Source organism: Sebastes umbrosus, chromosome 5 (genome assembly GCF_015220745.1).
Source record: "Sebastes umbrosus isolate fSebUmb1 chromosome 5, fSebUmb1.pri, whole genome shotgun sequence".
Taxonomy (NCBI): Eukaryota; Metazoa; Chordata; class Actinopteri; order Perciformes; family Sebastidae; genus Sebastes; species Sebastes umbrosus.
This window is the reverse complement of record NC_051273.1, coordinates 10171108-10193575: the sequence shown is the minus strand read 5'-3', so window position 1 is coordinate 10193575 and position 22468 is coordinate 10171108. Positions and strand designations below refer to the sequence as shown.

At 39.1% G+C, this 22468-nt stretch overlaps 1 protein-coding gene across 7 annotated transcripts in view; it reads right to left on the bottom strand.

Annotated features, from left to right (window-relative positions):
• Positions 1–22468, bottom strand: part of LOC119488121 (discs large homolog 1-like protein) — a 117995-nt gene that overhangs the window by 32899 nt on the left and 62628 nt on the right. For 6 of the 7 annotated variants that reach the window (XM_037769430.1, XM_037769432.1, XM_037769431.1 and 3 more), the window contains 9 exons: positions 17229–17282; positions 14447–14497; positions 11906–12030; positions 10628–10797; positions 9941–10077; positions 8987–9131; positions 7988–8120; positions 4758–4914; positions 3975–4077 (listed from right to left, as the gene is read on the bottom strand). In XM_037769430.1, the coding sequence (XP_037625358.1) occupies positions 3975–4077; positions 4758–4914; positions 7988–8120; positions 8987–9131; positions 9941–10077; positions 10628–10797; positions 11906–12030; positions 14447–14497; positions 17229–17282 (1075 nt within the window). Of the gene's footprint in view, positions 1–3974; positions 4078–4757; positions 4915–7987; positions 8121–8986; positions 9132–9940; positions 10078–10627; positions 10798–11905; positions 12031–14446; positions 14498–17228; positions 17283–17418; positions 17458–22468 lie in introns of those variants that run through there. The other variant, XM_037769436.1, reaches the window with a different exon arrangement.

The following is a 22468-nucleotide window of genomic DNA, read 5'->3' as shown; positions in this document are numbered from 1 at the left end:
CCACAGGTCTGATATACAAAATTGGCTTAAAATAGCCTGAAACGTGATGGGGGACGACGGCAGTACTAATGCAGCATGAAGACTTTTCACAGACAAACACTCTCCATCTGCTGCACTTCAAATAAACACAGATCTATATCTGCTGCATCAGCTTAAATCAACTGTGTCTCTGCCCACGCTCGCACACACACACACGCACACGCACACGCAGAGCTGTGTTGTGTTTGAGTACACCGGGTACCATATTTAATATAAATAACAGGAGGAGACCTGCACACACACAGCGAGAGAGACACTTTTCCTCTCCTGGTGGAGGTCATTATGAGCTCCTCTCTCATTGGCAGGAAGTGTGTGTGTGAAACAGAGGGAGCACTGCTGGTCACTGCATGCTATCGCCACGGGAACGGGACAAACATGAACCTCAGATGGACACACACACACACAGTGCTCACCAAAGCCCAGCGTGGACAGAAGGTTTGATATAAAGTTCATTCAACGGTCACTAATGAGAGTCACGACACAGACAGACACACAATCTTAGACTAACTTATCCTTTTTGAGGGCCAGCATGTGAGCAAAATCATGAAATGTTTAAGTACACATCTATAGTTTCTTGACTGTTGAGCAGGAAAAACCTTGAACTTTAAAACCAGGCTACATCACAGTCGGCTCTTAGTGACGCCAGCTGGACCACCTCTGATACCTACTGTGTGTTGTCACTGTGAGATTCCCAATATAACACCAAACTATGCCAAAACAGAGCTGGGCCAAGCCAAACCAACACACCATTGAACCATTTTCACACTTTGATTAGTAGAGCATCTGCAGGATTTAAAAGGACAGTTATATTTTTACTTTCTAAATGAACAACACCAAAAAAATCCCAAAAATCTTGAGCACAAGTGAAAAGTAGTTCATCCAATTTTAGTAGCTTAGTCCACTTCTCTGCTATTGATCCAAAAACGTTCAAAACAATCCTCGCTTCACCAATACTTGTCTATTACAGCAAAGATATCTGCTCTGTAAAACATATGGTCTCCTTTAAAACAAAAATCAGAAACCAAAAGGGAGAAATTTATATTATTTTGTGTCATAGTTTTGCATGAATTCGTTGGAATACCATTAATTCTCCGTCTACCTATATGGAGAACTTCTTTCCATAGAGCCAATCAAATCTTTGCATAAAGTAATTTGTCGTTTTATCACAAGGCAGATCAGCTTTCCTGCTAAAATCTCCTTCTTATCTAACGTACAAAAATGAACACTTCTTGTCCTGCACGTTAGCTTGTTAAACGAACCACAAAACAAACATTCAACAGGAAAAGTGCACTGCTAGTCTTCTAGATAGCTAATAAACTGCATTCAACAGCATATCAAATCTGGTTCCATGCTGGTGGGGTCCTTACTCGTCAAAATCACTAATAAAACAGTCCACCAATGACATGTACTGTCAATCAAACACATACACACCCCTCCAGCCAGCTGAGACAAGAAGAAGCATTAATTCTCCAAAGACATTTCTTTCTTTTAATAATAAATCAACAACACATTTATAAAACATGTTGACTGGAAAAGGGGATAACTAAATGAGATTTCAGTCTGAGACTTTAAGAGCTTATAAAATGTTAGGGCGCTGTCTATGGTGCTGATCTGACTTAACACTCTCGAGCAGACACCAACAAACTTCTATGAGATGGAGTGATGTTCTCGGTGGTATTTCTGCCAAAGGAGTGACCAGATACAACCAATCACCAGGCTAACACAACAACATAACACCATAATCCAGCATACATCACTGTTTTCAGCCTGATGTATGGATTATATCCTGACTGCACGCTGTTTCTATTAGATTACAATACATTTGCATACTGTAGCTGCTAGTGAACTTCATTATGTTGTGGCATTGCCTTCCACATCTTCATGAATTCTGCCCCCTTCTATGAGCATCCATTTCCATCCATATCAGGGCTCCATAGGCATTTACCTAAACCTTAATTACTCTGCACCATATCTCTGATATTCTGGTTTAAACTCCTCCACTGTTTTCCCTTAAATGTTCTAGTTCTCCCCAATTACACTACAATAAAAGTGTTCATGTTGATGCTGACACTTCCCTCCTCAATTTCACCATTAGTGCAGTTTTTCTTTCAGCTGCCTTCTCTGATTCTCCAAATTCAAAATGTTGACTCAATTTATTTATCAAATAATGCCTGTTCTCGTTTTTCATGCTCTCCAAGCCCCGCTTTTCCATGGTTAACTAAATACAAAAATCATATGCATCAGTGTTAATATCTAGCCTTTAAATCAGTGCATCAGCACCTTGTGGCCTTTATACTCAACGTTTTTGCAAATGATCTTTGCCCCCTCTCCTCCTCACAAAGTCCTGACCTGACCAAATAACACCTGAATAATTATGGGTCCATTTTTTAATCAAGCCAGTGTTTTGGATTAACCTTTCAAACTGTAACTCATCAACTGGCCTCTTTAGATAAAGAATCCATATATACAGTATATGCAAGATATGTGCAGGATTTCAAAATGTCAGACTATGCTACCCAGAATTTAAATTAATAAGTTAACAGAACATCTAAAACTAAACAACTCAACATATGTAGTAGGAGCACTGAATCATTTTATATCTAATCTAAATTCTAAATACATTTTCCTAGGGCTGTAAATAAGATTCATTTTAAGAGTTACAATGAATTTCTCCTCAGGCTTTTTAAGGACCATTGGTGCTCCTGTGCATTATACTCTGGTCTTGCCAATAACAACACCTCCCTGGAACACCTCTCTGACTCAATAATACATGGCTGATACCAGAAAGGGATCAGGGGACCTGATGCTGTGTAGCTGTGTAGCTGTGTGCGTCGTTTGTCTATGTGTTATACTCAGGTCCCCCACCACGACAGCATCCCATTAGCTGAGCCTGTCAGCAGTTATAACCTGGTTTCCTAGGTTACAGCCTTCTCGGTCGCTCCCAGTAGACAAACATCCAGGATGGTGCTTGTTGGGAGACATCACTCTGTCTCAGTGTGTGTGTGTGTGTGTGTGTGTGTGTGTGTGTGTGTGTGTGTGTTTTTGTGTTTATCTTGCACAAACAGTGAATTTCCAAAACTTCAGTTAATAAATAAAATAAAACCTTGTGTGTTCACGAGCCGAGCACTGCCGCAGCTTGTTAGCGTGAGCCACCATGCTGCTGTGTTAGCAGCACGGTAGCTGTTAGGCTAGAAAGACACAACAACTAACCGTAATATCTCTATAACTATATTTATGATCAAACTGACACATGTTCTATTACACACACTCGTGACGGTTATGGGAAGTTAAAGTTACAATCTCCTCTCTCGTATAATTCCCGAGCCTATGGCTGCGACTACTTCACTCAGAGCAGCTGTCAATCACAGCTGTCAATCATGACATCTCATGACCCTTTTTATAGCAAATAATTAATCAAAAACAAACCTATCAGAAAAATGAACACTTGAACAAACATTAGCGTGATGAGAACTACCTAAAATGACAGAAACCATCTTTGGGAAAAAATGTATTTGACGTGTAGGAGCAGGATTTATGATCTATACCGCAGCCAGCCACCAGGGGGCCATACAGATGTTTTGGCTTTACTTTGGGGGAGCTGTCATGTCGTCCATCTTTATATACAGTCTATGGTTTCACCTCTGACCACACCCAGCTTCACTGATTGGTGTGGTCAGAAGTGTGCTCCGTGAATCTGTAACCAGACCCAACAGTGACGTCACGGGGCCCTGAAGTACACCTGTACATCACTGCAGCAAGGTGACAAGTTAAACCACTGGAGGTCAGGTCAAAATAAGATTTTCAGGGGGTGTTTAATTTACTATTTAATTAGAAAAATCTGTTCCGTTCTGTTCTGAATTCAATTCAGATTTTCTTGTGCATTATCTTGTACATGAGATGGATGTCAATGTACTCTGTCTATCTGCAGTACTCACCCTCAGGTCTGTACTGCGCTACTATGGTAACGGTCTGTCCTGCGTTCTTCAGAGCTGCGGCTGCCTGCTCATGTGTTGCACTGGACAGGTCCACACCGTTCACCTACACACAAACACACACAATTAAAGCCCGTGGATTGGATCAATAGTAATAAATGTATAGTGAGATGAGCACACCATTAAGAGCACCGTGTATCTCAGCGGGTCAATTACTCACAGGTGACCAGTCACGTGTATGTATGTGTGCACGTGTAGTATGTGTGTACTTTGTGAAGGCTTGTTTAATGCATAAAATCATTCCCCGTCAGTTCTTTCATCATAATACAGTCTCAGTCATTCTGCGGGGATTATCAGTGCCTCTACAAGTCTGAGGACTAAATCCTGTTTGAATCCTGTCTGAAGAAAATTAAAGCCATATTTCACTTCAGTGGAACACAAAATACAGCTTTAACACACACAGCCCCCGTCAGCCATTAGTGGTGAGTGGAAACGTGCAAAGAAAATGATGATCAGTTACATGAAATGTCTTTAGACAGTAGAAAATGTGATCAGATCAAAGTCAATATTTAGCCTTAGTGACAAAATATTTGTTATTCTAAGTTGTGACTCCACATCAATAATGTACAGAGAAAATAGAGGTACAATAAATAACAAACAGGATGGCTCCCTTGATAACCCTATATAACCTATACAGTAATAATGGTAAGATATGAGTTCATTTATAATAATAATGGTGACAGCGCATGTGTTATATCTGTGTGTAGAATAGGTCTTAGCGCATACCGACAGGATGCGGTCTCCCTTTCGTAGCTCCCCACAGAGATCAGCGGGACCTCCGGCGAGAATGAAAGAGATGAAGATCCCCTCTCCATCCTCCCCTCCAACAATGTTAAAGCCGAGACCTGTGGTCCCCCGCTGGAGCACCACCCGCCTGGGTTCCCTGGAAGAAACACAAATTAAACACACACATTAGGTAAAAGAAGATAGCATCCAACTTTTTAGCACAAATTAGTTCTTAATTATAGTTTGTTTTTTATCAGTTTTAAAGGCATCTTGATGTACGATGACATTTGATCAACCAGTTATGACTTAGATAGCCACTGTTGCTTTTACACTGCTTAAAGTTTAGCTGATGTTTAGTTGTAACACCTCTTTAGCCACAGTCTCAGAACCAGTGACAAGGAGAAATGTATGGTAACAGGAGGGAGGAGGATTTTATACTTACAACATAACTACAAATGAAAAAATATTGCAACAGTATTTAGCAGTTTGTGTAATGTATATATTCTAATGGCTTCTGAGTGTATAATATGTGTGATACAAGCTAATTGTGTAGTGGTAAATGGTACATCTCAGTGGGAGGAAAGGGCATTTAAAATTAGGATCATTCACCACAATTACCAGCAGATGTCAGTATTGCACTGTCTCTGTTTTGTTGCACCACCACAGTTACATTACTCAAACAAACACTTCTGACTCAGGTTTTACCCTATACACAGTTTGATTCTTTCTTGAACTTAGCATGACTTAAATGTCTTTGGACAGTGGGAGTAAACAAGAGCACATGCGGAGAATCCGAGTCAACACAGGCAAAACATGCAAATACATATTTAAGACAGAATTGAAAGCAAGTCCATCTTATTGTGAAGAAACCACTGGACCATCATGTCATCCTCACTTAAATGGATGAAAACTATCATGATTAGTGCAGAAACAAGTCTAGTTGAAACCTGTGAGTTATTAGGGTATTTATCAATAATCCATACACTGTACATAATATGTGAAAATTAGATTTGATCCCTCTTTAGCCTCTCTGACTGAAATGGCTCTAACCAGGGGTGCAACGATCCAAAACCACTGGACTCTTTCTTTTGTCAATGTCAAAGATGTCTGTGTTGCCTGGCCTTACCTTACATGCAGTGTGGTGCAGTATATAGATATTCAACATGGGAAAATGAGAGCATTGGTAATCGATTTCGACGGATAAACCTGAGTTAAGGTATTGGTATCGAGAGAGGAAAAGTTGTATTGGTTCATTCTACAGCACAAATGAATAAATGATCAGACCTTTCACCTTAAATCTCCTGCTTAGAGAGAAAGCAGATGTCCTTAAAACTGTGCACACTCAGTGGACACTTGTTAAAACCCATAATCCTCTATTTGCATGAGAAACTAATCAGAGAGCCAAAGAGGAAGAGATGAAAGAGAGAGATACAAACATTCAGAGAAAAGAGAGGGGCAGACGTCAAAGATGACCATTCTGCAGTCGGTCTGAGGCTTATCAGATTTATTATAATCAAAGCGCACCGATTGGCCCAGAGGGCTATGACGAAATGAGTCATATTCTGGTAACCACGGTGACGCCAGTTGAGTGACGAGTTGGGCTGTGATAGGCTGTAATCCGTCCATTAAAATGGATTAAAGACAGTGGAGCAGCACTGAGAGTGTATCCGCATGTTTGTGTGCATGTGTGTGCACATATGTGACCTGAGTTTACATGCAAGACAAAATTCGCTCTGCCATCTGCGTTTTACTGACACACACACACGCACAAGCACACGCACAAGCACACGCACACACACGCACGCACGCACGCACACACACACACACACACACACACTTGCACACTTTATTATTTAGGGCTCTCTAGGGACTCTGTTTCCCAATCTGGTGTCATGGACCTCTTCGTGGGCCACTTAAGACCTCAGAGGGGGTCATGAAACAAACAATAAAGGACAAGAGAAAGAAGCAGACAAAGACAAAGAAGATCATGTAAACACATTGATTTACTTTGTTTTTCAGATAGTAAGAATAATAAGAAGCTGCAAAATTTTATGGAATTTCATCAATATTGATGAATTTGGAATTTTCTTTTGCTGACAAAGTTTGCAATAAGAAGTGATAGACATGCAGGACAATACATAACAAGACAAATAACGACACTGACCTAATCAGCCTGTAAAGCTTCCTTAGACACAGCTGCTGTTGCATGTAAATCTCCTTTAGAGTTGGATGTCCATTAGTTGATATATTCAAATATTATCAAACGCATTAACCATTGTGAAATCTAACAACGTTCAATAGAGGACGTATTAGAAATACAATGGAAACAATGAGAAGATGCCAGACGACTTTCAGTTAAATTTAACACTAAGTTCTTAATCCTTTAAAATCAGACCTCCTGCGGGCGGCCATGGGAAATCGTTGTTTGCGTGATCCTGTGTATATCTATGTACAATAAAAACCATAATAGCTAGAGCATTCAATCTTTATGCATCAGAGAGCCGAGGCTTCTGTCTTTCGCATCATCACATTATATGCCTGTGATGACATTATGTTACCTTACTTGCGGAACGTTACTAAACTAATTAATAATCTCAAAAACTAAAAAATGTGCATGGTTCATATAACTTGTGGTGTGTTAAGAAATATTTTGTTCATGTTTCTACATTTAGAAATCTTTTGGATCAGTGTGTTTTGTGTGCTTATTTAGTACCATTTTATGAAAAACATGTCAGATTTTTAAATTTATGAAACAATTTCAATACTTTTGTCAATTGTTAGGGTTTATTGACTGACATAACCTTTTAGCTTAGGTTGTACAGATTTTAGGGATATGAAGCATTTGAAGATACTCCAAGAAATTACATCACAATAAGCAAAAATACCAATGTAGGCACTGGCGGACCATTTCTATTGCAGAGTTCAAAGCTAAACCCAGATTACCCAATTAATATAACATTTTCAAAACCACACTACGATGCCTTAATGGAAGCACTATAGCTATCTAAATATGCAAAGTTTTGATACAGATATACAGTATGTAGTTCAACCATATATATTTATTTATTTTAGGAAAACTTGAGTGGAATTACAAAAACATTATTACATAATGGATATGTTTGTTTGTGCCGCGTGTTTAATTTGGATTTTACAGAATAAAAGTCCCAATCAGAGAAACATCTTTCGTTTCTGTCCCATAAATGTGCAGCTGTCTGTGTGTGAGGTCTCACCTGGGGATGTCGTCGTCTCCGGTCATGGCCCGGGGCAGAGGGGAGTATCTGGGCGTGGTCAATGGGGCGGGGCTTACAGACTGGCTGCCGCTCATGTAGGGGCTTATATGGTTGTCCTGATGTGGGGAGTACGCTGGAAGAACACACACACACTTTATTTTTTCTCATTTTACCATACTGTCATACATAAAACATAATTTCATTGATTGATTGATTGAATGTGTCATTTCATGTGCTGTTAGTATGGTTCCTAATTTGAAACATCGTCATCCCACAACTATCTAATCATACTTTAATTTTAGTCAATCAGTCAAAGCTGTTGATGAATTGTTTAATAATTAGATGTACTGCAGATATGTTGAGAGACGGTGGTGTGATATATGCTGTTTGGTGATGTGTTAGATTCAGAGCGGTAATAATAAACGGCATGTTGTTTGATAATATGCTGATTTGGTGAGGTGACAACTGGCAGTAATCCAGTGGACCAAATTTACCCATCAGACTGTTATATAACACATTTAAAGCTGTCTGGCTGATGTCATCAGTGGATCCTTTAAACAATAATATAAACTGTTTCAAACCAATGTAAAAGTATTTGGTGTTATCATAAATGACACTGTATGAGCTCATTATGATCAGGCTCATTTAGCGGATTATTTTTCTTCTTTTTTCACATGTTTAAATATCTAACACTTTTTATGACGCCCCTGTCTATAATGCCTTATAAACATACTTATCTTGCATTATAATCTGCTTATAGCACTGTATAATTATAGTTATAAGCACTCAAACAAATTGATAAGTAAGGGATAATGTACAGCTAGTGGGTCATTGTTGTGAAATAAACCTCGACAGCAAGACCGCATCGCCCTGAAGGGGTTTATTTCACAAAAATTACATGCTAGCTGAAAATGATCCACCTTTTTACACGGCTACTTACTTAAGAAATCCATAATTTGACACAAAATTGGTCAGCTAGAGTAGTGTGTGCGTGCTTACAATTAGTGACGTCGGGTGGAGGGAAGTTGTCATTGATAAAAAGGGAGGTGTGTTTGGCCACGCGGAGGTAAACAACGTCAGGAGTGGACTTCAGGGCGGCCACTGCCTCCTCATGAGTCACCTCCTCCAAACAGGAGGCGTTCACCTGCAGACACATGAAGACACATTCACACATGTATTAACACACTTACACGATTATGTCCGTACCAGACTTCAGCACAAACATATAATATGGATGCTATCATGCAGTTTTGTGGCTGCGTCCATAGACTGCACTTGTATCCTAAAACATATCGCTGGACGTTAACTTAATGGAGAAGAAGCTTTAATTATGTTGTATTTATTTTGATGCTGAATGGGTCTGCTGCCGTGTTAAATCACCCTTAACACGCTTGGATGTAGAGCAGAAGATCTGATACAATCATACTCTTGTCCACTGTCCTTCTCTATTACACCTACTTTAGTCCTAGAATATAATATACCCTGCAGGTAATATGTAAGGATCTAATTAACGTGTACACTGGAGCATAAGCCTTGTTTTTGTTCAATTCTCAATTTAAATTATAAACAAGTACAAGTCATTGTACATTTTACGTGGAATAATTACATTTCTGGTTTTATTAAGGGCAAATCATTTAATATTTGGTATTACTAAGGGATATTTATGACACATAAATTCAATAAAAGCAATTCCTGGCATGCAGTTTTTGGTGCTATTGGGAGTGTTCATTACCGATATGGGGCTAATGAACCTGAATTAATATACTAATCTGAAAGTTGTTCATGCAAACGTCTTCTGTATGGCATTTCATTTTTAATTAATCTTAGATTAAAAAGTAAATTGTAAACTTTGCTTTGATGACGACTGCAATCTACGTACTACACTCTATAACATTGGCATGATAATAAGTGCAGAAAAGACATAAAAAGGTGTAATAAAAAGGTGTTTCTTACAGCCATAAGTTTGTCCCCTATCTGTAGCCGTCCGTCTTTATGTGCAGCCCCTCCCTCGATGATCTTGGTCACGTAGATACCGTTGTCACCCGGGACATGTTGGTTTCCAACTCCACCTGCTATACTGAATCCTAAACCTGAGAGAAAACATCAACGGGTCATATTTTTGTATGTAACTTCTGGCTTTCCTGAGGATGTTCATAATGTTAGATATTTTTTATTTGCTGCAGTGCTGCATTTTATCTCCCGTAGGCCCTTTTATCAGTTCTGACATTTCGATTTTTTCATGTGATATAGTACAATTATATGGTAGTAAAGAAAAGCTAAATCCAATTAGGTGAACCATTCCCTGTCATATATTTCATATTTCGTTGCTCTATTATTCTTTTCTTTTCCCTGCTCAGTCATATTACTGTATCTCTGCTGTTGAAACGTGCTGACTTCTTAGCAGAAATCAGAAAAATTGTGCCTCATCATCCTCTCTCAATGTCAGGCATCAGTTTATGCCTTCACTTCTTTATTTTTTTTTATCATGCAGGCAGTAAGTAGAAGGATAGAAGAAGCATGTCAACACCCTCAAACGTCACATTTTAAATCCAAGGTGCTGGAGTAAATTCAAAACAACAAGAATCTGTGTTTACTACTGACAGACTCCACTGTCTGTTCACCTTTGTAGTATTTTCTCACCTTTGGGCCCTTTGACCAGCTTGATATCCATGACTCTCTCGGTGAGGCTCCTCCTGCGTCGTATGCATAGTCGGACCAGACCTCCTGCCTCCTTCAGCGCCTCCACAGCCCCGCTGTGGGTCACGTCCCTGACGTCTGTCTCATTTACCCGGACTATACAGTCATTCACCCTGTTCAGCAAAGTCACATACAGAAAGGAAGAGTATGTAGTGAAGACAAATGATAGCACATCATCTCCTAAACTCAAATGTTAGTCTTTCACTCTGAAACTAGAAGTCTGGTTGGGAGATACAGTATCTATCTGTTACAAAAGAAGCAAAGAGGGAGGAAGCTGCTGTCAACGTCTTTTAGTTGATTCTTATTATTTCACTTCTTTCCTCTTTAATGCATAATGATAATGGACACCTCGTTGGGCATTATCCCTTACACAAAGTTGACTGAGCATGTGTGCACTTTTCCTGCCTCATACAGTAAGACTCAGTTAATCACTGTGACACTACATGCTTGAACAATTTTGCTGTATTTTGAATGTCTTTAAGGATTGCAGCTTTAATAATGACTCGATGAATACCAAGCCAATTTGCACTGCCAGATTTTGCTAATATCTATGATGTACTGTAGTTAGTGTGGTTGTCAAAGTTAACAGGATAACAATGCGTTGCGTGCAATGTGATTTTTAGGTTGTAATTGGCTCACTTTTAAAGCTAGAGTGAAGATACTGGCTTCATATGAAACTAGAAAACCTAATTGGTAGCAACCATCATCCATCATACTAGGTTGTCGAGAAGGAGGTTAAATAACGCTCCAAACTTACGTTCAACTTTGGCAAGGAAAAACTGGCATGGTCCCTTGACCTGAAAAAGGGATCTATGAGAACCTACGAGTCTCCCCTTCACAGACATGCCCACTTTATGATAATCACATGCAGTTTGGGGCAAGTCATAGTCAAGTCAGCACACTGACACACTGACAGCTGTTGTAGCCTGTTGAACTTGAGTTTGCCACGTTATGATTTGAGCATATTGTTTTTGCTAAATGTAGTACCTGTGACGGTTTCCAGACAATATTTGTGATTGTTTTGTGTTTGAACAGATAAAATGTACGATTAATTTGAGACTAATCGTGATTAACTATGGACGGTCATGCGATGCAGTCAAATTGTGAGGATTTGTCTCCACAAAAAACTGATCCCAACAGGGTTAAACATTTTAATTCTTATGTTTTGGTTTGAGGTAAGGGTGTGTGTGTGTGTGTGTGTGGGTGTGTATGTGTGTGTACCTGAGTCGTCCATTCTGGGCTGCGGCCCCTCCAGGTATAATCTTGGTGATGAAGATAGAGGGGTCTTCTCCGATATGAGGGTTATCAGTTCCTCCTGCGATACTGAACCCCAGGCCTGAGTTACCCTACACATGAACACAAACACAGAGAGTGTTTTAATGGGAAAAAGAAACACCATCTGAACATACATAATGGTTTTAAAGGAGCATATCTGATGCCAGAAGCTTTGATGATCTAAGATAAATAACAGAATTACTGTTGTTAGAGTGATGAATATCCCCATCCAGACCAGATAGTTAGTAAAAAACAAATGTACACTGATATTTTAAGATGCTTTTAAGTAGTGAATACACAATATAATGGAAGCACCTCAGTAGTTTATATCAGAAGCAGATGACCACACTGAAATAGTTCCTCCATTCTTCTTCTATTAAATACTGTACTTATTTAAATGATATTCATTGCAAAATGACATCTAATATCTCCCCAATTATCACTTCTTACAAAACAGGCTTATCACCTGGACAACCAATATGTAATACAACTCTCTCCAGATATGGCTTATTACCAAATTACATATAATAGATCGCCTCAGTCAGTTAAAGACATTATCCGATGACAGCCTCTACTTTGTGTCTGTTTCACTCGCTCTCTCATGCTTTGTCACTGGGTTTAAAGCTAGTGTAATGTCTGTGCCTGTGTTCGCGTGTATGTCCATAGTGTCTTTAGAGCAGACCCAGTCAAGCAGACAGAACCAGGTCACAGGAGAATGGAGAGAAGGGAGAGAGAGAGCCTCTGGGTGAGAGAAAGGGGAATATAATGAGAGAGGGAGGACGAGGATCAGGAAAATAAAGTAGGGAAGGACGGGGGAGGAAATAGGGTCAGCAGAGTTGGACCAGTGGTGGGACAGTAAAGGAAATGCAGAATGATGAGATGGAGGAAAGGAGAGAGATAAATGAGAAGATAGCTGAAGTTTTATATCACGTTTCTGGTTTTATAAAAGTGTATATTTTTGTGCGTTGGATTGGACGAAGTACTCATCGTTTACTTGAAGCTGCAGTGGATAGAATTGGAGCAAATATGATTCAAAAAAGTTATTTTTATTTTTATAAAACGGTCACTATATCCTAACAGTAGTGCATGAGACAGGTAATCTGAAAAACATCATGTGCCTCTGTGTCCTCCGGTGCTCCTAATAGCGTCTGCAAGATTTCACAGATCGGAGGAAAACAACCAATCAGAGCCGAGCTGGAGCCTTGCCGTCTCTGAGCAGCTGTCAATCACTCACAAACTCAACGGTCAAACTAGGCAGCGCTGATTAAATATGAATCAAAATGTTACTCCAGTAAAAGTACAGAAGTATTATCAACAAAATGTTCTTAAAGTATTAAAAGTATTCATTATGCAGAATGGCTCCTTTCACAGTGTTATATTATTATGGATACAATGGATACTATATTCTGTTTTTATCACTAATAAATACATTTAAGAGCATTTAATGATGTAGTTCGTCAATGTGGAGCCAATTTTAGACACTTTGTATACTACTGAGTAGATTAGTAGTACACTGTATCATCATTTCAGTGTCAAATAAATGTAGCAAAGTTAAAAGTACAATATTTCCCTCTGAAGGGTAGTGGAGTATGGGAGAATAAAGTGTGCACAAGTATAAGTATGTCAAAATGTGTAAGCAAGACGCTGACAGTAATTTATGTATTTTGTTTCCTGAAAACACCCCGTGGTCATTTAACTTACTTCAATGTCACGCTGCTCATAATTATACAGTACATACCCTTATATATATATATATCCTACCTAATTTACTTCAATGTCACACTGCTCATGATTATACAGTACATACCCTTATATATATATCCTACCTAATTTACTTCTCAGAAGTTTGGCAGCCGAAAATGGTGTTGACACAAAAGGCAAAATAAATTTGCTGGATTTAGCTTCAACTACGCCATTATTTAAGTATCTTTACAGCATTGTTACAGTACATTACTAAATAGGAAATCAAATAATTTAAAATCCAAACAGTGTCGTTATTTTGCAGTTTGCAGTAAGTGAGAACTATATACAAGCTACTGTTTTATATTAATTTATATGGAACATAAAGTAATGTTATGCAAGATGTTGCATTGGCTGATTCAAATACAGTATATAGGTTTACTTGATCCATCTAGCATTGGAGGGCTTAAAGATGTCAATATCAGCTCACTCAAATCCACTCACTTCAAAAATCCCTGCTAGCAATAGCTATATTAACTTGTTTGAATCTTTCAGAAGAAATATGTTTGACCTTTTCACACCTTCTCAGTCTTTGTTTGCATATTTTTGTCTCAGCAAAGGTTGCATTTCTCCTAGTCTTAAATAAACGGGCACTCAATATAATTTCTGCTCTGGACATCCCTTATGATGTTTTTAGTGTGATTATGGAGGACAGAGGTCAGTCCGAACAGATGGAGGTACTGTCACCGGGTGGGGGTTGATGTGACTGATTACATTATAGTGTATAAAATAAGCATGCATGTTTACCCGCTCCAGCGTGATTTCCTCATACTCATAGTCTGCTTCTGTTCCATTGACCTGTCCGAGAGGAAGAGGAGGAAAAGAGAAATGTGTCAATTAAGAGTAAATACTGGAAGCTGTTTTCCTGTAATGGACACTAAAATGCTCATTAGATTTTATAGCAAGGCTTTTAACATTCATAATTAATATGCAGTGTTTTCCTCTGTCACGTCAGTTGCTACTGACAGGCACACCAACATGTACCTCACGCTGCATTAAACCTTCATGTTTATTTATCATATTGTGTTTATTTACAGCTTTAATCTGCGCAACATGTATATGCACTGATTGAATATCCTGTGCCACTAAATATGCCATCTTTGTACACCTATCAGCACTCAGAAGTTGAAGAATTGTTCCTTTCCATATTAATACAAAATGTGAGCTGATTACTATCAAGAGATACAAACTGCAACAAACATCAGAATTATAGAAAAGCAAAATTAGACATTTGATGATTTATGAATGACGCATGAATCCTAGAGATTAGACTGGTAATGCGTATTAATGATGATGTACCTCTGATGTCATATTTAAGAACATCCCAGCTGAATTACCCATCAGCCAATCACACTGCTTGGCCAGGAGTGCCTGCACTATAAAACATATTAACATCTAGATTTCCTGACTGAATGAACAGCATGCGGAAATAAATCCGATCTGAGCGGACTATTATATATTTTGTGTTCCAGTCTGTTTATACTGGGAGATGAGTGTCCTGTTCCTGCAATAGCTGCTGCAGACAGACACACGCATACACACACAAACACACACTGGTCGAGTGGCATCCCAATGGCCCATGTAATCCCCTTGGCTGTAATCTGTGTCTCTGTGCAGTCAGATTAGTTTAGATTTTTGAATTTCTGTCATTTCAAACAGAGGCACAATCTCCCATCAGTCACCATGTGCAGTGTGTCTGCAATCACCTTCCATACACTATGTACATATTCAAATTCGTTATTTACTATACATTTAAAACATCGGATTATTCTGGAAAAATTGAGGACAATAATAGTTTACTGCCACCCTTAAAACTGAGGTTTCAATTATTGTAAAAAATGTTTGTGACATTTTCTGCTTATTTAAATAAAACATGATGAAATTAACTGATTGTCAAAGTTATAGCTCTTAATGTATAAGCACAGTAGTGTGCATCTTCAGTGTGTTTATTTATATTTTCCTATTTAAACAAAAGGGTCGACATATCACCTTTGCCTTATTATCAGCAACAACAAAAATGTGTCATACGCAATGAAAAATAAACAGTTTTTCTGTATTTGTTATATGCATTAAATAACAGAACATAAAATATCATGGACATATTAAGAGAAATCTGCCAGAGAGAAATCATTTTCACTCTCTCTGTGTTATATTCCAGTTCAGCAGGGAGTAATTCACAGTAATTACATAATAAACTTATCTAACAACAGACACTGATTCTCTGTGGCAGCTGGCTACCAGTAAAATGACATCTGGATCCATCTAATTCTGGACCGAGCTTTCTGTCTAAATCCAGGACGCTGCTATCACTATTGTGCCGTTTTATTGGGGAGAAATATTGAAATTACTGAAACATTTCTAGTAGAAGCTCCAAAAAGTGGTTTGCACAGTAAAAAAGCCCTTCATATGACATTTCTATGGCCGGTATTTGGTTAGAAGAGAAAGGGATTTGATGTTAAGATTTACAAAGTTACGCAATTATTGTTGAAACTACTAGAATTTCATATGGAAGCTCAATTAGAAATATAACTTTACACACCTTACTGTACATATATACATATAGACTTGGTGCAATTGAAATATATTAACAGTGGCAACACTGAAGGTTAATAAAAGCTTCTGTAGCACATTGTAACCACGTCAACAGAGAAGCGTACTGCAGGTTAACCTTACAGCCACTGACTGCCATATACTGTAAGATTCACAGCCTTACAGTATTCAACAATGTTCAACTTAAAGTTGCTGCAAAGAAAATCTCTGTTTTATGTTACACTATCCATATTCACCTATACTATGAACATGAGGGCAGCTCCAACGATGGTCAAAAATCAATGGTCAATGGTTGAAACACAACCACTGATAAATAATTTCTCTTGAAGGTGTGTGATTTAACTTTATTTTCCTTTTCTCTGGAAACTCTTCAAAGATTTAAATTATATGAAATCCCATTGGCCAGTTGAGACATTAAACGTATCCTCATACAACGCTCCGTATGATATCTTACGAAAAGTTATCCCTCATTTTCGTTTTCCTATGAATGTCCAGCAACACGTCAATTTCCACTTGTTAAATGCATACAGTCTTTTCAAAATAAAATTCTGTCTTCACAGGAAACAACTTGGCTAGGTTTATGCAACAAAACTATTTAGTCAAGATCATGGTTTGGGTTAAAATAACTCCAGAAGTGCCGTAACTTAAGAAGTACAGAGGTTAAGTGACAGATAAATCAACGTTGACTTCTGGTTTCACACGGGACACAAACAGCTGCCTCCTGGGTGAAAGTCTGGTGTTTTTAGACCCTCTCATCTACCTCAAACTCCTCCCTACATGGTGTTTGTCGCTCTTTATACATCCTGGTTCATAATTAAGTGGATTACATACAAATAGATTTGGTGGGATATACAGTATACAAATTACAGTGCATTACTTTTTGTTGGTATATGAAACGTTACAGTATCAGCAAGGTGTCAAGTACACTGTTGGGTGGAGGTTTACATTTCACTGACAATGTATTTGAACCAGTACTCACATATGGGGGGGTATCGACGCTGTCGGCGTTGACCACCACTGGAGGGGGGTTGGCCTGAAAGAGAGAACAGCAAAGTGATTAAAATTTGAAGGATATTATCACGAAACCATTGACATTTAGATCGCTGATGATGGTTTCTATAGAAACACACGTAAACACACATATACAGAGATCTGTGATGATGACTTACTCGTCTCATGTTTTGGTACAGCATGCTGAGTACATCTGCTACAGGTTACCACCACGGAGCGACAGCATACACCGCATGACATACTGTACAGCCCTTATATTGGACAATACTATAAGTACTACACTGCAAACCACACTGTAACTTAACAGACTGTTTTATAAGGCTCTGTTACCGTGCCATAAAGTACTCTTACCGTAGCAATTCAGTACTGCACCGCAAACCTTGTACTTTTACATTTTAGATTGTCTAATGGCCTGTGGGATACTCTGCTACTCTGTACTCTCTATCCTATTGTATGCCAACTGCATGTAGAGTCCTAAATGAAATCTAGAGCTCAGATCCTTCTCATTTTCATAAATCCAACGTGTAATACCAAATATTTGCAATCTCCCCCTCTCTCCCCCACGTGCTGTCTACCACAAGTGTGTTCTTCTTCCTCTAAGCTCGGTTTCCTCTTTCTCCCTGGCCTCCGTCTAGAGTCCAGGCCTGGACAGATCAGGGTTAAAGCAGCAGCAGATAATTGACATTATCTTTCCTCTTGCTTCCTACGCAAGCCCAGCAAATGACAAAACTCACACTAGCTAATAAATAGCCTTGAGGTGTCTTTTTCTCCGTGCATTTGCAAGGTGAGCACCAGCCCCCATCTTATCATTTTACCCTTTTTGCCACCTGTCTTCGCTTTTTTCCCCTCGTCTCCTCTCACTTTCTCCCCAGAGAGTATTTAGTGCTCGCCAGTCCAGCGTCTGCAGCTCTGGTGTTCTCCAACAAACCAGCAATGAGCAGAAGAGTCCATGTAAAAATAATCTGAAGCATCAGCTCTTGTTCTGCAGCCAAAAAAAAGTTCACAAACAAACCAACTAACATCAAACATGCTAGCCAACCAAGTGGACAGTGCAACCAGACCTCACTTCACGGCATCAATGTGCAACAGAGCAAGCAATAGCATCTATCCCTCTATGCTAATCTCTACCTCCCTCATCCCCCCTTTTCCACTCCTTCCTTTATCTCTCTCTCACACACACACATGTATTATCTCACTCCATGTCTCTCTCTCTCTCTCTCTCTCCACCACATGTCAAACTGTCTGTCAGTCAAGCTGACAGGATGCTTGATCCCACACGGGAGCAGAAAGAGAGAGAAAGAGAGGGGGGATCAGAGGGATTACAGAGTACGTATGGTGGGAGGAGTTAAATCTGCCTGCTCAACAACAGCAATGAGGAGCAGAGGGTGCAGACAGATGCACACAAACCCCCCAAACCACAGACAGAAGTAAAAAAACATAAAGAAATAATGGTGGGAGAGCAGAAGTGGAGGGAAATTCAGAGAGAGAATGAAAGAAGGAGGTGGAGAGGGTGGTGGGGGTAGATATACAGCAGAGTTCATGGATATTGAGGAGACAGTAAGGGGTCGTGCTGACAGCTGCAGCTGTTAGGATCTGTGTGTCAATGGTGCCATTGAGCTGCACAAAATCTCTCAAGCTAGCTTGTGGTGGTAAATCTGAAGTCCTGCATTCAAAATCTTGCTTTTATAAAAGTGCAGAAGTATTTTCAATGAAATGTATTCAAAGTATATAAAGTAAAAATACTCATTATGCATTCCACCACTGATTACAGAATGACACTGCAGGTCACATCAGGGTCAATCAATTCCACTAGGGGTTCCTTAAAGCCAGGGTTGGTAATCTTAAGAAACAAGCAAGATTATGCTATATTTTTAAAATGATCCAATCAAAAAACCAGCCCAGTGTTGCCGACTCTTTTCCAATAAAAGTAGCTAGCAAAAGTCCTCAAAAAAAGCAAAAAAGTCAGCAGCACTGACAGCCCGTTCCTTCATGCCTGCCCCCAAAGCCACTCCCCCACGATTTATCATTATAAACATATCATAATGAATATAAACCACAAACATGGCTATTGTTAGTACTCACAGCTGTCAAGCTAGCAGCTTGTGGAAGACTCTGGTGAAGTGCAATGAGTGCACGTGCAGAGTGCGAGCAGGCAGGCAAGTAGACAAGTAGGTAGACAGATAGGTAGCCTGGGACAACCACAGATACTGGATTTTTTTTTCCTTTTTTTTTCTCAAAGCATTTGATTGATTTATTGATGTCAGGATGTACAGAGAATTTTAAAAAATATATAACAAAACATGTTTTTGAAGAGGATTACCAACCCTAAATTTAAAAAAAATTGATCACAAGAGGATTAAAGATTGATTTTAAAAATATATGTCTGTTACCACAAAATTATAATTTTTCGAACTTTTATCTAACTTTTTGTTATAAAATACTGGATATTTTTAACACTTTAGGCCTCCAAATATCCTTCAAAATGAAACAACCTGGGAGGGAGGAAATCACTGCTCACAACTCATGTTCATAGTAAGGCCATAACCTGTGACGTGACAAGTAGACACTGCTTTATTTGCAAGCATTTTGATGAACTACCTCTAATCAATCTAAATGTAACCTGATATTTAGTCAGTTTGGATTGGAAGGTAAACAACAGTGACTGTACCAAACAACAATGCATTTATGATTCTGTAAAGCCTTTAAAACTTGTTCTGCTGTTGTAGAATAACTACAGGTATCCTGACCTGTACACTGTAAAACAGTGAAGGGTTTTCAATATATACTGACTAAAGACTGAACTTATTTGAATCCACATTTCAGATGAAAATGCTTCATCTGACTGCAGAGTCATCTCAGCTGACGCTAATGTAACCTAATATACCTTCATTCTGGCTTCACTAAAGTTAACTTGTCTGTCAATAACAGTCCATTGTCTCACCCAAACTTCACCTGACACCTTCGCCATTGTAACAACAGGATTGTACAAAGCACAAAACGTCTGTGTGTGCGTCATTCACTGAGCGACAAATCCAGTGGGTTTGTGCGCTGGTGATTCGAATGACACGCCGTGTCGGACTGCAAGCTTATGTAACATCGATGTGAGTGTGTGTGGATGAGGTTGTGTTACATGAAAAGGCCAAAAGAACAAACGTGCAAATACAAACAAACAAGAACTCGCACACAAATACACAAACATGCAACATCCATAGTGTTTTGCTGCTCTATGCAAGTGATTGTTAGTTGTTACATAATTGCTGTTACACCAGCTGTATTATCCCGGTATCGTGGCCTGGTTCAGTCCAGCACAGCGCAGTTTAGAAATGATCCAGACTATCACTGGTTTGTCTCACCAAGCAACAAGACGGACAAGTAAGTGAGGAAGTGTGCGTGTGTGCGTGTGTGTGCGCGCAGGGTGCTGGGTTCAGCGTCTACACCATCATCATAATAATTCAATTAGCAATTAGCAAATGAATCATGATTGGATAAACAGAAATCAAGAATCCCAAAATATCTAAATGATGCACAGCAGCAGCTTGTTAATTAATCAGTCAGTGCATTGTGCCCTATTATGCCATGTACACACACTCATACATGTAAGAACATATAAACAAACAAAGTGCAAAAAGGAAAAGTCACAAACCAAATTGGGCAGAATGACGAGGGTTTAAAAACTGACCTTACTTGCTAAGGTCACTTTGCCACCTTATTATAGCACCGAAAGGCCAGTGTTGAGCCATTCATACACACAAATACTCAACTCCTAATATCACTATCGACTCTGTCTTCCTAATGTGCAATGAAACTCCATTTGACTAATGAGCTAATCAGATGGAGCGCGACTCTAATCAAATCACAACGGCCATGCTAATCACGCTAATCAGACTATCACTACCTGCTATCTCTGATCACTGTGGCCAGTGCCGACATACAGCACGATAACTAACCAACCGACAGCTAATAACAGGCAGCTGCCAAACTGGATTCTTTTCCTTATCTTACCATAGAGTGGCGCAGGAATGAGTCTTACAACCGGGAAATGAGTTAGCATTTTAACACTTCCGGTTCCCTCGTCTGGAAGTAAATTTTTTGAATGGGTTTTTAGTTAGATGCCTGCAATAAGGTCTGCGGTTAACACAAGATTAAGAGATTTTAACGTTTTGTTCTACGACGTAAAATTGTGTCAGTAAATACCCCAATTGTGAATTTTGAAGCTTTTACGTGTCTTAAAAAAAGGCAGTTGTTGAAGTGAACAAGTGGCTGAAAGAGACTACAGAGGTTATCGTGGGACATTAAATGCCACAAATCAAGCTGGGTGGTGGTGACGTTGAAGTCATGCGACCGTCGTGTAGTTAATTTATAGCCTAACGTTAGCTTTTTACTTCTGGCGATTGCATTTACACTTCAAAAGTCATAAAAGTGGTGTTCATTTGTGACGAGTATCTTGCTGAACAAAATGTGTAAGTATCATAAATGTGTGTTTGCCACAGAGCTTATTTTCTGCAATAATCTAAAACCCAATGGAAAAAATCCTATTATCTTTTTGTCGAGGCTATCTTCCTGGTTGGCCTACAAAAATACGTCATCCCTGGAGCACTCTATAGTATAGTTTATATAACATGTCCTGCCTTGTTATTTTGTGATGACTTATCTGATAAGACTCTCATTTAACCACAATCTGCTTGGTCTGTTAGTTTCCAGCATTTCTCAGAATTACTTTCAGCAAAGTGAGAGTCTCAACCTGCAGACACTATGAATATAATTCAGTTCTGTAGACGGCTCAGAGTGCAGGTTTACGTTCAGAACAGCACTGAAGCACTTCAGGCTGTCAGTGCTTTACTTAAAAGAGCAGTCTGACAAGTAATAGTGATAAATGTATTAAGTACAGCAGCTAGCGTACGATGTAGACATCCCATGGTAATATTGTGTGTTTGATGGAGACATTTCTTCCCTTCTCTTTGTCCTATCATTCCTTTAGTATCTATTATATCTTGACAAGTATTGATTCCAGGAGTACTTTGAACATTAATGGAATATGCAATCAATTTGTCTACATAACTTGTGTTGTGTTTCTTGGTAGAATGTTATTCAATCCACCTTTTGTTGAGAATTTAAGTTCTTGTCAGATGTTGTGATAGTACAGGACAAATTGACAATTACAAATATTTTGGATGGACAAAAGTCTAAATTTGAAATGCCATATTGACC